General features: G+C 43.7%; 1 protein-coding gene across 9 annotated transcripts in view; it reads right to left on the reverse strand.

Annotated features, from left to right (window-relative positions):
- The window catches only part of ATXN7L1 (ataxin 7 like 1), a 282375-nt gene that overhangs the window by 154051 nt on the left and 116223 nt on the right, over nt 1–12101 (reverse strand). Inside the window, exon 4 of one of the 9 annotated variants that reach the window (XM_017874672.1) lies at nt 9834–11615. The exons of the other annotated variants lie outside the window; for them this stretch is intronic. Coding sequence (XP_017730161.1) covers nt 11530–11615 — 86 coding nt within the window. The 3' untranslated portion in view covers nt 9834–11529. Of the gene's footprint in view, nt 1–9833; nt 11616–12101 lie in introns of those variants that run through there. 9 annotated transcript variants of the gene reach the window in all.

The following is a 12101-nucleotide window of genomic DNA, read 5'->3' on the forward strand; positions in this document are numbered from 1 at the left end:
AATATGATGGATAATATAATTTTAGATTTATAATTGCTCTTTTTTTTTATTTTTTTTGAGACAGGATCTCACTCTATTGCCTGGGCTGAGTGCAGTGATAAGATCTCAGCTCACTGCAGCCTTGACCTCCTGGCTGAAGTGACCCTCCCACCTCAGTTTCTTCAGTAGCTAGGACTACAGTCACGTGTCACCATACCCGGCTAATTTTTGATTGTTTTGTAGAGACAAGGTCTTGCTATGTTGCCTAGGCTGGTCTTGAACTCCCTCCTTGGCCTCTCAAAGTGTTGGGATTACAGGTGTGAGCCACCAATCCCAGCATTTTGGGAGGCAGAGGCGGGTGTATCACCTGAGGTCAGGCGTTCGAGACCAGCCTGACCTACATGGTGAAACCCTGTCTCTAGTAAAAAATACAAAAATTAGCTGGGCATGGTGGTGGGTGCCTGTAATCCCAGCTACTTGGGAGGCTGAGGCAGGAGAATCACTTGAACCCAGGAGGCGGAGGTTGCAGTGAACCGAGATTGCACCATTGCATTCCAGCCTGGGTGACAGAGCAAGACTCTGTCTCAGAAAAAAAAAAAAAAAAAAAAAGCTACTTTTATCAATCACTTCTTTGGCAAATGGCTTTTCCTGTTCCTCAGTTTGCATTCGAAGCCTTCCATGATCTGGCTCCAATGTGATTTTCCAAACTGGCTCCTCTCATACCTCCTGCAACCCACTCTCGTTGCTTCAAGTTGACTGGCTGCCTCACTGTTGTTTTTTCCTTCAATGCTGTAATAACAGCATAGGATTATATCATTAGAATGATGAATGTATCTTGACTTAACTAATCCCTAATTGCTTAACATTTTTCTATTTCCCTTCTCTGTGTTTTACTTTGCCAGGAAGGGTGTCTAAGGAATCATGCAGTCCAGTGGCTTTCAGTTTTGGCCAGTCACTGGAGTATGGGATTACTCCACACTCCATGGGAAGGGTTGGGATGGGAAGGTGGGAGGGAGGTGGGGTGTTATAAAACTCTCAATGGAGTTATAACATGCATATAGGAAAAGGCACAAATCACACATGTGCTGCTGGATGCCTATTCACAAACAAAAGCCCCATGTAACCAGCATCTGGATCAGAAATGACATTCCCAGCACCCCAGAAAGGCTGGGGCAAAGGACTTTTAAAAAATTCTCACTTTCAGGCCAGGTGTAGTGGCTCATGCCTGACAGGTGAGTCATTTGTGTTCTGGAGTTTGAGGCCAGCCTGGGCAACATGGGGAAAACCCCGTCTCTACTAAAAATACAAAAAAATTAGCTGGGCATGGTGGTGCATGCCTGTAGTTCCAGCTACTTGGGAGGCTGAGGTGGGAGGATTGATTAAGCCCGGGAGGTCTAAGCTGCAGTGAGCTGTGATCTTGCCACTGCACACCAGCCTGGGCAACAGAGTAAGATCCTGTCTCAAAAAAAAAAAAAAGTTTCACTTTCGGATTGGTCATTTGATATCTGGATTTCTGGATCTGAGGTAAATTTAGGAATTTGCATTTTTAAGATTCTCCCCGGGGGCCTCCCATTTACCACTAGACTTGAAGACTACTCATCTACCAAGGATTTTCAAAGGGTGCCCCTCAGGTGTTCCCCTGGGGATGTGGGGGTAGAGACAGGGAGGCGTCAGCTCTGCCTTTCCGTGGATCAGAATCACCTGAATGTCTTTCTTTTTTTTTTTTGAGACGGAGTCTTGCTCTGCCGCCCAGGCTGGAGTGCAGTGGCCGGCTCTCAGCTCACTGCAAGCTCCGCCTCCCGGGTTCACGCCATTCTCCTGTCTCAGCCTCCCGAGTAGCTGGGACTACAGGCGCCCGCCTCGTCGCCCGGCTAGTTTTTTGTATTTTTTAGTAGAGACGGGGTTTCACCATATTAGCCAGGGTGGTCTTGATCTCCTGACCTCGTGATCCGCTGAATGTCTTTCTTATACTGGGCCTCCTTCGGTGGATACCAATCCTTCAAACAACCATAATCTTGAAAACCACCTGTATCAGGGCTCAAGGGAAGAAGCAGAACACAAGGATGAATACAGTACAGACATATCTATCAGCATTTACATGAATTTATTTTAGGTATTGACCTTTTGCAATAGTAAGAGCTGGTTAAGCAGCCTCTATAAGGTGGTTGTTTTTGCATCTGACGTGAGTGTGTGAGGTTCACAGGACAGGCAGTTGAGGAGAACAATCAGGAACTCACAGGCCTTAACTGGAACCACATAAAGATGGACTGAAACTCATGTCACTTCTTGTTGCCTTTGACCTTGATGGTACAAATGTCCTGCAGAAGCTGCAGCTCTTCAACATGAAGCTAAATGCACACATATGGCCCAGGAGTCCGAGAAGTTGAAGAAGGATCCAGAAGGTGGAGCAGTTGCAGGCCCGGCTGGCAAATGAGTGACAACGTACCTTTTGGAAAGTGCTGCTGCCCTTCCATCCTTGGAATCTCCCAAGAATTTATCTTGGGGTCCATGCCAATTAGAAACCCACAGGACAGGGAATTCTGGGAAATACAGTTCACCCTAGTGTAGAACACGTGACAGCCACCACACCATCATTCCCATGCTTGGCTGCCACTGGAATCGTGCAGAGTGTTAGCTTCCCAGGTGGCTCAAACATGTAGTTGAGGCTGAGAAGCACTGGCGGTCAACTGACACATGGATGTGAACCTTGAGACTGCCCCAACCCAGGTCCCAAGAAGATAAATTCTACACTTTTTTCATTGCAAGAGGAGCATAAAAAGGTCTGGTTATTTTTCCCAAGGTCCTAAAATATGGCTTTTCTCATTATCCTGCCTTCCTCCTGCCCTGTCTCAGCTAACCCAGCCACAACCTTCTTGTAGTCTTCAACACAGTGGCTGCACCCTGAACAAAGCCCTCCTTGTTTATTCTCTTGGTACAAAGTGGATTAGGAGCACAGTTGGAAGACCCCAAGATTATCCAAATGCCACCAAGCTCATAGTGAACTGAAGACTCAGAAGTTTTCACTATTAGGCTTATAAATAAAGCATCTCTTCCTCTGTGACACAGACTAATTAAATGATTGTAACACAGCCAAGTGGTCAGTGAACACTTAACCACTGTGATGAGAGCCAGTGCTGCAGACTCACAGGTGGCTGAGTTGCTGCTGCTGAGTCTTTCTCAAGGACGGCTGAAGGAGAAGCCATTGGAGGAGATAGGGGTGGTTGTAGAAGTGGGAAAAGAAGTGGAAAAGAGTTGGGGGCTGAAAAGAGCTCTGGTGCAAGTTGCAGCTCTGCAACTAAGTAGCCGTGGGTGTTTGCACAAGTCACTTAAATGTTCTAAACCTCAGTATCAGCACTACCTCCTGCACAGGATAATTGAGAACATCAAATGAGAGAATACACATGAAACAGTCTGGGAGGAAGAAAGTCCAAAAGCACGGACATTCAGTGTTAGTAGTTCTGACTCTGTTATAGATGACACTGGTATAAGGTGAAGGTTATCTAGTTTACAGATGGATTTTTATTCAGATATTTTGCTTTCTTTTTCCTATCTATGATGTGGTTATTTCTAATGAGGTCTGCTGAAGTGTGAGATTGACACAGGTGATTAAAGTTGGATCTTTGGGATTAACTTTGGGTTTTTATTATTTACGCTCTCCCTCTCCTCTCCATTACAGCAGACAACTGAAGACAGGCTGAACCACCTATTCTACACTCTGGAAATAAGTTTAAACAGAAAGAACCCTTCTAAGAAAAAGCAACAGTTACCTCATCTTTCAGAACATCCTTGAGGAGTAAAATTGGGGAAGGAACAGGCAGTGCTGCTCTATGTTTATTGGTATGTTCACTATTTATGGGAGTTTTCTCTTTCAGAATTAGATTTTCAGCTTCTTGAGGGCAAGGTCTGAATCCTGATGAGGCTTTTTTTGTCTGCATTAGTGCCTGGGACAGCGCAGTAGAAAGGATGTGGGGTGTAAGGATCCAAAGTTCTGAGATTTAGTTACAGCTCTGCCCCCACGAAGCCATTTTAATCCCTCTTGGTCTCAGTTTCCTCCTGTGTAAGGTGGGAATTACCCACTGCATGAGAGTATTGTGTAGCACAGATTAGACAATCTGTGGGAAAATACTTCTAGGACCCAAAACCTGCTGTGCAAGAGGGACAGACTGTGGTAAGAGCTGTTACGTCTCAAGAACTCTATACTGGTTGATTTTCCTGTTGAGGATAGGCAGGCACAGAGCACAGGTGGTCGACCCTGGACTTCAGATGGGAAAAAACTCAGGAGTGGAGGAGAGGGGAAGGACATCCCTGGCAGCCCCTGGAGTGACCACAGACACTTTCTCACTGCCCATCTTGGAAGATCTCTGCAATATCTCTTTTGCTTCAAGCTGTTTGTCAGTCTGGTCCCTTGTTTGTTTGTTCTTTTCTTTTCTTTCTTTCTTTTGTTTTCTTTTTTAAGAGACAGAGTCTCACTCTGTTGCCCAGGCTGGAGTAAAGTGATGAAATCACAGCTCACTGTGGTCCATGCCATGCAGTGTTAGTAGTATAGTGATAAGCATAGCTGCCTTCCATAGCTCATCACAGCCTCAAACTCCTGGGCTCAAATGACCCTCCCACCTTGGCCTGAGTCGTTGGGACTATAGGCATAAGCAACTGCACCCAGCACATTTTAAAATTTTTTGTAGAGACAGGATCTCACTATGTTGGCCAGGCTGGTCTTGAATTCCTGGCTTCAAGCAATCCTCTCACTGTGGCCTCCCAAAGTTCTGGGATTACTGGCGTGAGCTACCATACTCAGCCTATTGGTTCATTTTTTAAATCAGATGTCCACTAAGCACACACTATGTGCCAAGCACTGTGCTAGGAATTGAGAATTGAATAGTAAGCAAAACCAGGTAAGGTCCCTGCCCTCATGGAGTGGAAACTGGCCTGTTTCTTCCCAAACATCTTTGGATTCAGGCCTATGCACTGAGTCCTGCAAGTACCATCCAGCCCTGGGGACAGACGTAAATGTTATGTTTTAGTGGGATTCCAGATTTAAGCTAAAAAATATCAACAAGTTTAGGCCAGGTCTAACAAGAAAAAAAAGAAAAGGCAAAACTCCCAGCAACCCCTCTTTTGGGTCTTCCTTCCTGTGCCCCCACCTCTGGTTTCCAGTGTCATGCTCTTTATGGTTTTACCCGCTTTTGGAACTCTCACCTAACTCATTCATATTAAGGTGGTTCTTACTCTAGAAGAACTGAATTTAATAGGGAAAAAACCCTTAAAGAAATGATACCCCAGCTGGAAGGATATTAGAGGACATCCTACATCACACCACCAGGGTAGTCACTTCAGACCGGCACTTTCAGGGGCAAGAGGGTTAGAGGACATTGGTGCTGGCAGCAGGGATGAGTTCCCTTAAGCAAACCTCTGTGCTCTTTAAACATTACTCAAGGTAAGGAGGGGAAGGGCAGGGAGCAATATGGCTGCCATCAGGGTCCTTGTTTTTGTTTAGAGGAGGTGAGTCTGCAAAGGCTTATTCTATTACTAAAAGTGGTAACTACATAATTCACTGTGTAAATGAATGTGGAAAAAAATAAAGACCAGGGGAGTCTTCTGTAGCCAGAACCTAGAAAAGCTCCATCCACTGGCCCTCTTTTAAATTTTCTCTCATTTCTGACCAAGCTGTCAGATAATCCTACTGGTGAATTTCCAGCTGGAATTTCAATTTCCCTCTTAGTGAGAAAAGTGAGACACATTTTATTATTGGACCCCAATCCCTAAAGTGAATTTCCCAAAAAAATGTTGGTTATGTGAACCCTGAGGAGACTCATTAAAAGAAAAGCTTTGTGTTGTAAAATAAAGCATGGGCAGTGAAAACCACACAAAAGAGATGCACTGCATTGGGAGGGATGGGAAGGTCAGCATCCGGTAACCACCATGCAGGTGGAGACACAGAACTTAGCCAAGCACCCCACTCCATGTGTCTGGTCCACTTGTAGCCACCCACCTCCCTCAGTAAGCAGACTCCTGGCTCCACAGTCTTTGTGTCCTTGTGTGTGTTTATGATGTCATCGCCCATGTGTGTATCCTCAGAGGCTGCATTTCAGTCCTCCCATGTTTTGCATGCCTTTTAAACTTATTTTAAGCGACCAATTTCCCCCTCATTCTTTTCCTTACAATTTTTCTGTTGAAGACTCTTGCTGTCTAATCTGCAGTTTCTCACTGTCTGGATTTTGCTCTTGATGCATGCCAATATGTCCAAATGCACTCATTTTGATGCAAATAATCACCCATTAAAAAAGACCCTGTTTGCCAGCCATGTTCTTAAGGAGGGCACAACCCACCGTAATCGCTTTCTCATGAGCGTGTGGGCAAAGGGAGCGCTCACAATAGAGGTAATGAGACAGAGAACAATGTGAATGTGATTTATGAAAAAAGAAATATATATATTTCCAATTGGAAGTGACCAGGGAATGCTTCTCTTTAATGCCTTTCAATATAGTTTGCTTTAGTAGGAAACACATTTGGAAAGGGATTTTGCATCATGTTATACTCTAGGGTCCAGTGTTGTATGCATTAGTTTTTATCAAAGATGATTGCATAATAGGAACCTGGATGTAGCAAAAACCTAAGGAGTCTAAACCACTAACCAAGCTCACCAAATGTAATAAATACAAATCACAGATGAAGGGAAGATTAAATGTGGCTATTTACTTATGCAAGAAATGTAAGCTTTAAGATTTTTTCGTTTTCTAATCTCAGCAGGCAGTCCCATGAACATAATTATTAGTATATTCAAGGCTTGATCAAATATTGGCTTAATAAAGAACTCATTCACTTAACGGTGATGACCTCCAGGTACCTGCGGTAAAGTCCAGAACCCTAAATGATATGCTCCAGAGCTATGGCACCTACATGATGGACAAAATAAATGAGTAGCGTCATACTAATATATGGGAGATTTTTAACACTTAAAATTAAATATGTCTGAATTAAATACCTGTTTTGATTTGCAGAGGGGAAAAAAGCTCCCAAAAGATGAATATGATAAAAGGACTCAGAAGTCAAGGCTCCCTTCAAACTCAATAGGCTACTAACACTACCTTCAAAACCATTACAGCATTAGTTGTACAGCCATGAAAGGGGCCAAAAAGACATCAGAGGGGAATAAAAGAAATTAGGCAGAGGGCCTAAATGAGCACATGCTGGTTCTCTATTCTTATTTCTCTCCTCGGTTTTCCTAGGGATTGTATTTTTGAAAAAAAAAAAAATCAGGTTTGTGAGACCTCCTCTCTGCTCACATTCACTAGAGAAAAGGTAAGGACAAAAAGGGATAGGGAGGGAAAAGATAATCACAAGAAGGAAGGAGCCAAATTTCACAGGCAGACTGATATCTTCCTTGGGCTCAGGAGTTTTAAAACTCTGCTTGCAAGATTAGGTTCTTGCTTTTATAGTATAGATGGTAAGAGATTTCCAACTCTGATTTTACAATGCTCTGGGGTTTATGCAATTATTACGATGTGTGCATTTAAAATTCTCAAAGCCAAATTAATTTGAATTCTTTTTCACCAAAAAGGCAGACATTTAAAAGTTTTTTTTTTTTTTTTTTTTTTTTTTTTTTTTTTTTCCGTTTTTTTCCCTTTTCCCCCTTTTTTTTTTTTTTTTTTTTTTTTTTTTGCCTTTTTAAACAATAAATTCATTTTTTTTTTTTTTTTTTTTTTTTTTTTCTTTTTTTTCTTTTTTTTTTTTTTTTTTTTTTTTTTTTTTTTTTTTTTTTTTTTTTTTTTTTTTTTAGACAGGTCTCGCTCTGTCACCCAGACTGGAGTGCAGTGGCGCGATCACAGCTCACTACACCCTCCATCTCCTGGGCTCAAGGAGCGATTCTCCCACCTCAGCCCTCTAAGTAGCTTGGGCTACATGTGTGCATAACCCCGCCTGGCTAATTTTACATATTTTGTAGTGATAGGGTCTCACTATATTGCCCAGGCTGGTCTCAAATTCTTGGGATCAAGCAATCCTCCTGCCTCGGCCTCCAAAAGTACTGGGATTACAGGTGTGAGCCGCCATGCCTGGCCCTTTTTGAAAGATTTGATACGCCTTGGAATTCACCCTGCCTGAGCCCTGGGACACAGTTGCTTTGTTTTGAGGCTAAGTACTTGTGTTCCCAGCTGGCTGGTGCTCTTCCTCTAGGCCCTCTCTGGATCACTAGGAATTCCACAGTTCTTCCCTAAGCCTTTTTTCCATCCCTGTCCCTCTTCCCAGTCCCTGCTCCAAAACCCCTCATGGACTGCTTTCTTCTTGAGGTTTCCCACCTCGACCTCTAAGAGCTATGGTGGAATGAAATTCCTGGCGAGGAAGCTGGGCTGGCTCCCAGCAGTGATATGTGAAGGGAAAGTAGAACTTCGTAAGGGGAATAAACCTATCAGGGCCTTCCATGCTTCCATCAGCTCACTTCTCCTCCTGGGCTGGGCTCAGTCTAAGCATGTTACATGGATAATGATGTTTAATCCTCATACCACCTCTCTGAGTAGCCTGATTATACCCATTTTCCACACATGAGAAGATTTACACTCACTCAGAGCAGGAGCTAGACAAGGCTGGCTGAACAGTGAACCTTGCTCCCAGTCCGGCTCTGCACCTTCACACTCTTCAGTGTGAAGCAGGAGATTTTAGCCTCACGTTTCTGGACACTGGAAGGACTCAAGAGCTTTGGGGTTTGCCCCTTTGGTAGTCCAGTGGAGGACAGATCAGTGGTGACAGGTTCTGGCTCTGTGGCCCCCTGCCATGCCACTCTGAAAGGGGGCCCTTCCCTGCCTATGCCTAGGTCTCCCTGGTGACCACCCAGTTTTTCCACGAGGGTCTACCACAGAACACAGGTGGGTGTGTGAAGTCTTTACTCTGTACCTCCCTACACTGCCCAGGGTAGAATGTGGTGGTTCTTCCCAGGACTGTGCCATCTGTAGATAGACCAGGGCCTTAGCCTTCTTTCTTAGCAAACAATGTGTATCAGTTCATAGGAAACCACTCTGCCGATGACACTCCACATCTGAACACAGGACAGTAAAAAAGGTCCTTGATTTGGGAGGTACAGGGAAGAGAATGGAGACAGGCACAATTCTGTCTTTACATCCTGAGCCATCCAGCTGAAGGGGGTCTGTGGGGCAGCAGGGGGTGATAAGGCTTCAAATCCTTTCTTTGAACCATTTTAAAATTTTCTTGCATGCTGCCTCCTTTCCCCATAAACCCATGTAACACATCACCAACTACTACACAGAAAATGTTAAATATATAACAAATATACTAAATCATATAAAAATATTATTTAGTGGCCTTTTTTTCTAGTTTATTCTTACTTTTCTTACTTCTTTTTTTTTTTTTAATCCAGGTAGCCAATTTTATCAGCCAGGTTTGGAGTACTGGGCTGATGAATGTTGAAATAGTCATGGGGTTTCATTTATTCATTATGTCTTCCTTCTTCTGTGGGAGTCAGCGCCGAGATGATAAATGCTGGGCTCAGGTCCAGCTTGGGCCACTCACTCCCAAGGTTCATACACAAACAGACCAGCTGGATCAGGGCCCAGCAGTGAGGTGAGGCTTAAACCTCTTCGCCGGAGGAGGAGCCAATAAAAAGACTAGCAGCTTGGATAGTGAATAAGCGCGAGTGCGCACGTGTGCGTGTGTGCGTGTGTGTCAGAGTGACCTATCCGAGGTGGATGCTGGGAGTGGTGGCAGGAAGTAGGGTGTGATCAGAGAGACAGGAAAAGGCTCAGAGAGATGTGTGATAGATCAGATGGGTCTCAAACCACAACGCTCTGTCTACACATCCAGCACGATTCCTTCTGGAACACAGGGAGTTAAAGATGAAACAACTCTTGAAACTGAAACCAATTATCCATGGCAATTTATTAAATAACTAAGGTTTCTAGGCCTTATTAAAATAAATGTTTAGTATATTTTCTTATTCTCTGACGTTCAGTTCTTCACTTGTCAGTACCTGCTGGCAGCAGCTGGAGTAATCTTACCAATTTTGCCGTATGTGCAAATCAATTTGATTCCCCCACCTCCCTACCCAAGATAGAAATCAGTAAAGTGATTAAGTTACAATTAAGGCATGTCATTGAAAGCCCAGATAACAAGAAAAGGCTGAGGAGGAATCGGCCAGAGGTCAGCAGTGATTTCCTTCCACCCAGGTTAAATGATTTCCCTCCCTCATTCTCTTGCCTGCTCTACTGCATGTGACACTGTGGATGAATCAACAAGCCTCGTCCTATATCTGGGAAGTCTCTCCTTATTTTGGCTTCCATCATGCTTTCCATATGCCAACTTCTCCTCTTGTCACTCATACGGGCCCTCTAACTGTTAATCTGTCTGTCCATCCATCCATCCATCCAATAGATGTTTAATGACCCAGTGTGCCATGCACTGGGAAAAATGACAAACGATATTTATGTCTGGTTTTACAGTTAAAAATGCTTTTCCATATATTATGTAATTAAATTCCTGCTACAACCATATGAGAGGGCTGTTAGGATCCCCATTATTTTATATATGAGGAAGCAGGCTCTGAGAGGATCTGCAATTGATTTAAAACAGCACAGCCAGCAGGTGGCAGGGTCTAGACATGAATTCAGGTTTTCATCCCATTAAGAATTCATAATGGTACTCTCCTATATACTGGTGAGGTATAATTTCTCAACAAGCCTCACTGTTCCTAATGAAATGTCACGCTCCAGCTATCACATATTTACTGAGACTATGCTAGGCTCCGAGAGATGCAAAGACTGAGTCCCCACCCTCATCGAGCTTGTGGCTGAGTTGGGAAGGCAAACGTTAAACATATATGTTCACACAAGAAATACTTGTTTTCAACATATGAGGGAGAGCTAATCTAGTTGTGAAAATTAGGAGAGTCTTCCAGAAGGAAGTAATCATTAAGATGCAGTCTGAAGGATGAGTCGGAGTTAGCTTTGGAAAGAGAGGATGAAAGAAAATCACATGTACAGAGGGAAAAGCATGTATGTGCAAAGGCCCTGTGGCAGAAAGACTCAATGTGCTGAAATTTTGAAGGCCAGCTTGACTGGAATATAGACAATGAAAGGGAGCCTGGCACAGGATGTGGCCCAGACCACACAAGACTTTGTAGCCAGGATAATGATTTCTACTTTTAGTTTAAGAGCAATGGGAAGCCACAAGTCAAGAGAATGACATGATGAACTTTGATTTTGATTCTGACTTCTGTGTGCAGAATGAATTGTAGAGGAGCAAGAGTGGAAGCAGGAACAGCTGGAAGGCTTTTGCAGTTGTCCAGGTGGGAACTGATGGTAGCTTAGACCAGTGTTGTGGTGGTGAAAATGAAGAGAAGAACCCCACAGGTACCCCCTGCTCTGCTCAAGCCCATTTTCTTACTAGATCCTGACACCAGAGTGTGCTCACGAATTTGCAGTGAATGGAAGCTTGTCCACACTTCAGGGCTCTGCTGGAGTCTCCTCTCCCAGGAAGCCTTCTCCAGACAATGCCAGTCCTCTGAGATCTTTCAGAAGTTGTACGCCTCTTCTGTGCTTGCCATTCTCACACCTGATGCTTCTCTATGGCTTGGCTGCTCTCTGGTCCACTCCTGGAGATGCCTTCATTTCTCTTGTTGTCTTGCTTTCTCCCTTTGGAAAGTAAATGCTTTGTTGGCATTTGCTGAATGGTATCAACACGGCTCCTTTGGAAATTATATTTGTAAATGATTACTCATGACAATTGCCATGTTTCCCCCTAAATTAAACACTGGTTGCTTAAATGTGTCTTCATGATCTTGTTCTACCAAAATGTATGTCCCAATTTTTCCATTACTTCCTCTAAACTCTTTTCCATATTTCTCCTAGTAGAAAGTAGTTTCAGGGGAATGGAGTGGGGTGGGGTGGGGCAGGCGTGCAATTAAACAAGGGCTGTCTGACCAGAATTCCTATACCTTTTTAATGGGGTATTTGATTAATCCTTTTCATGGGCACCATTATTCATGCCTTGATAGAATCTCATTTTATAGCTCTTAATACATGGACCCAATTTATCCACATCACATTGTATTCTAATACTTGTCACCCAAGTTATTAGCTATCTCCTTTTCAGTGTAAAATCATCAGTAGGTTTGATTA

Source organism: Rhinopithecus bieti, unplaced genomic scaffold, assembly GCF_001698545.2.
Source record: "Rhinopithecus bieti isolate Rb0 unplaced genomic scaffold, ASM169854v2 scaffold_7414, whole genome shotgun sequence".
NCBI lineage: Eukaryota > Metazoa > Chordata > Mammalia > Primates > Cercopithecidae > Rhinopithecus > Rhinopithecus bieti.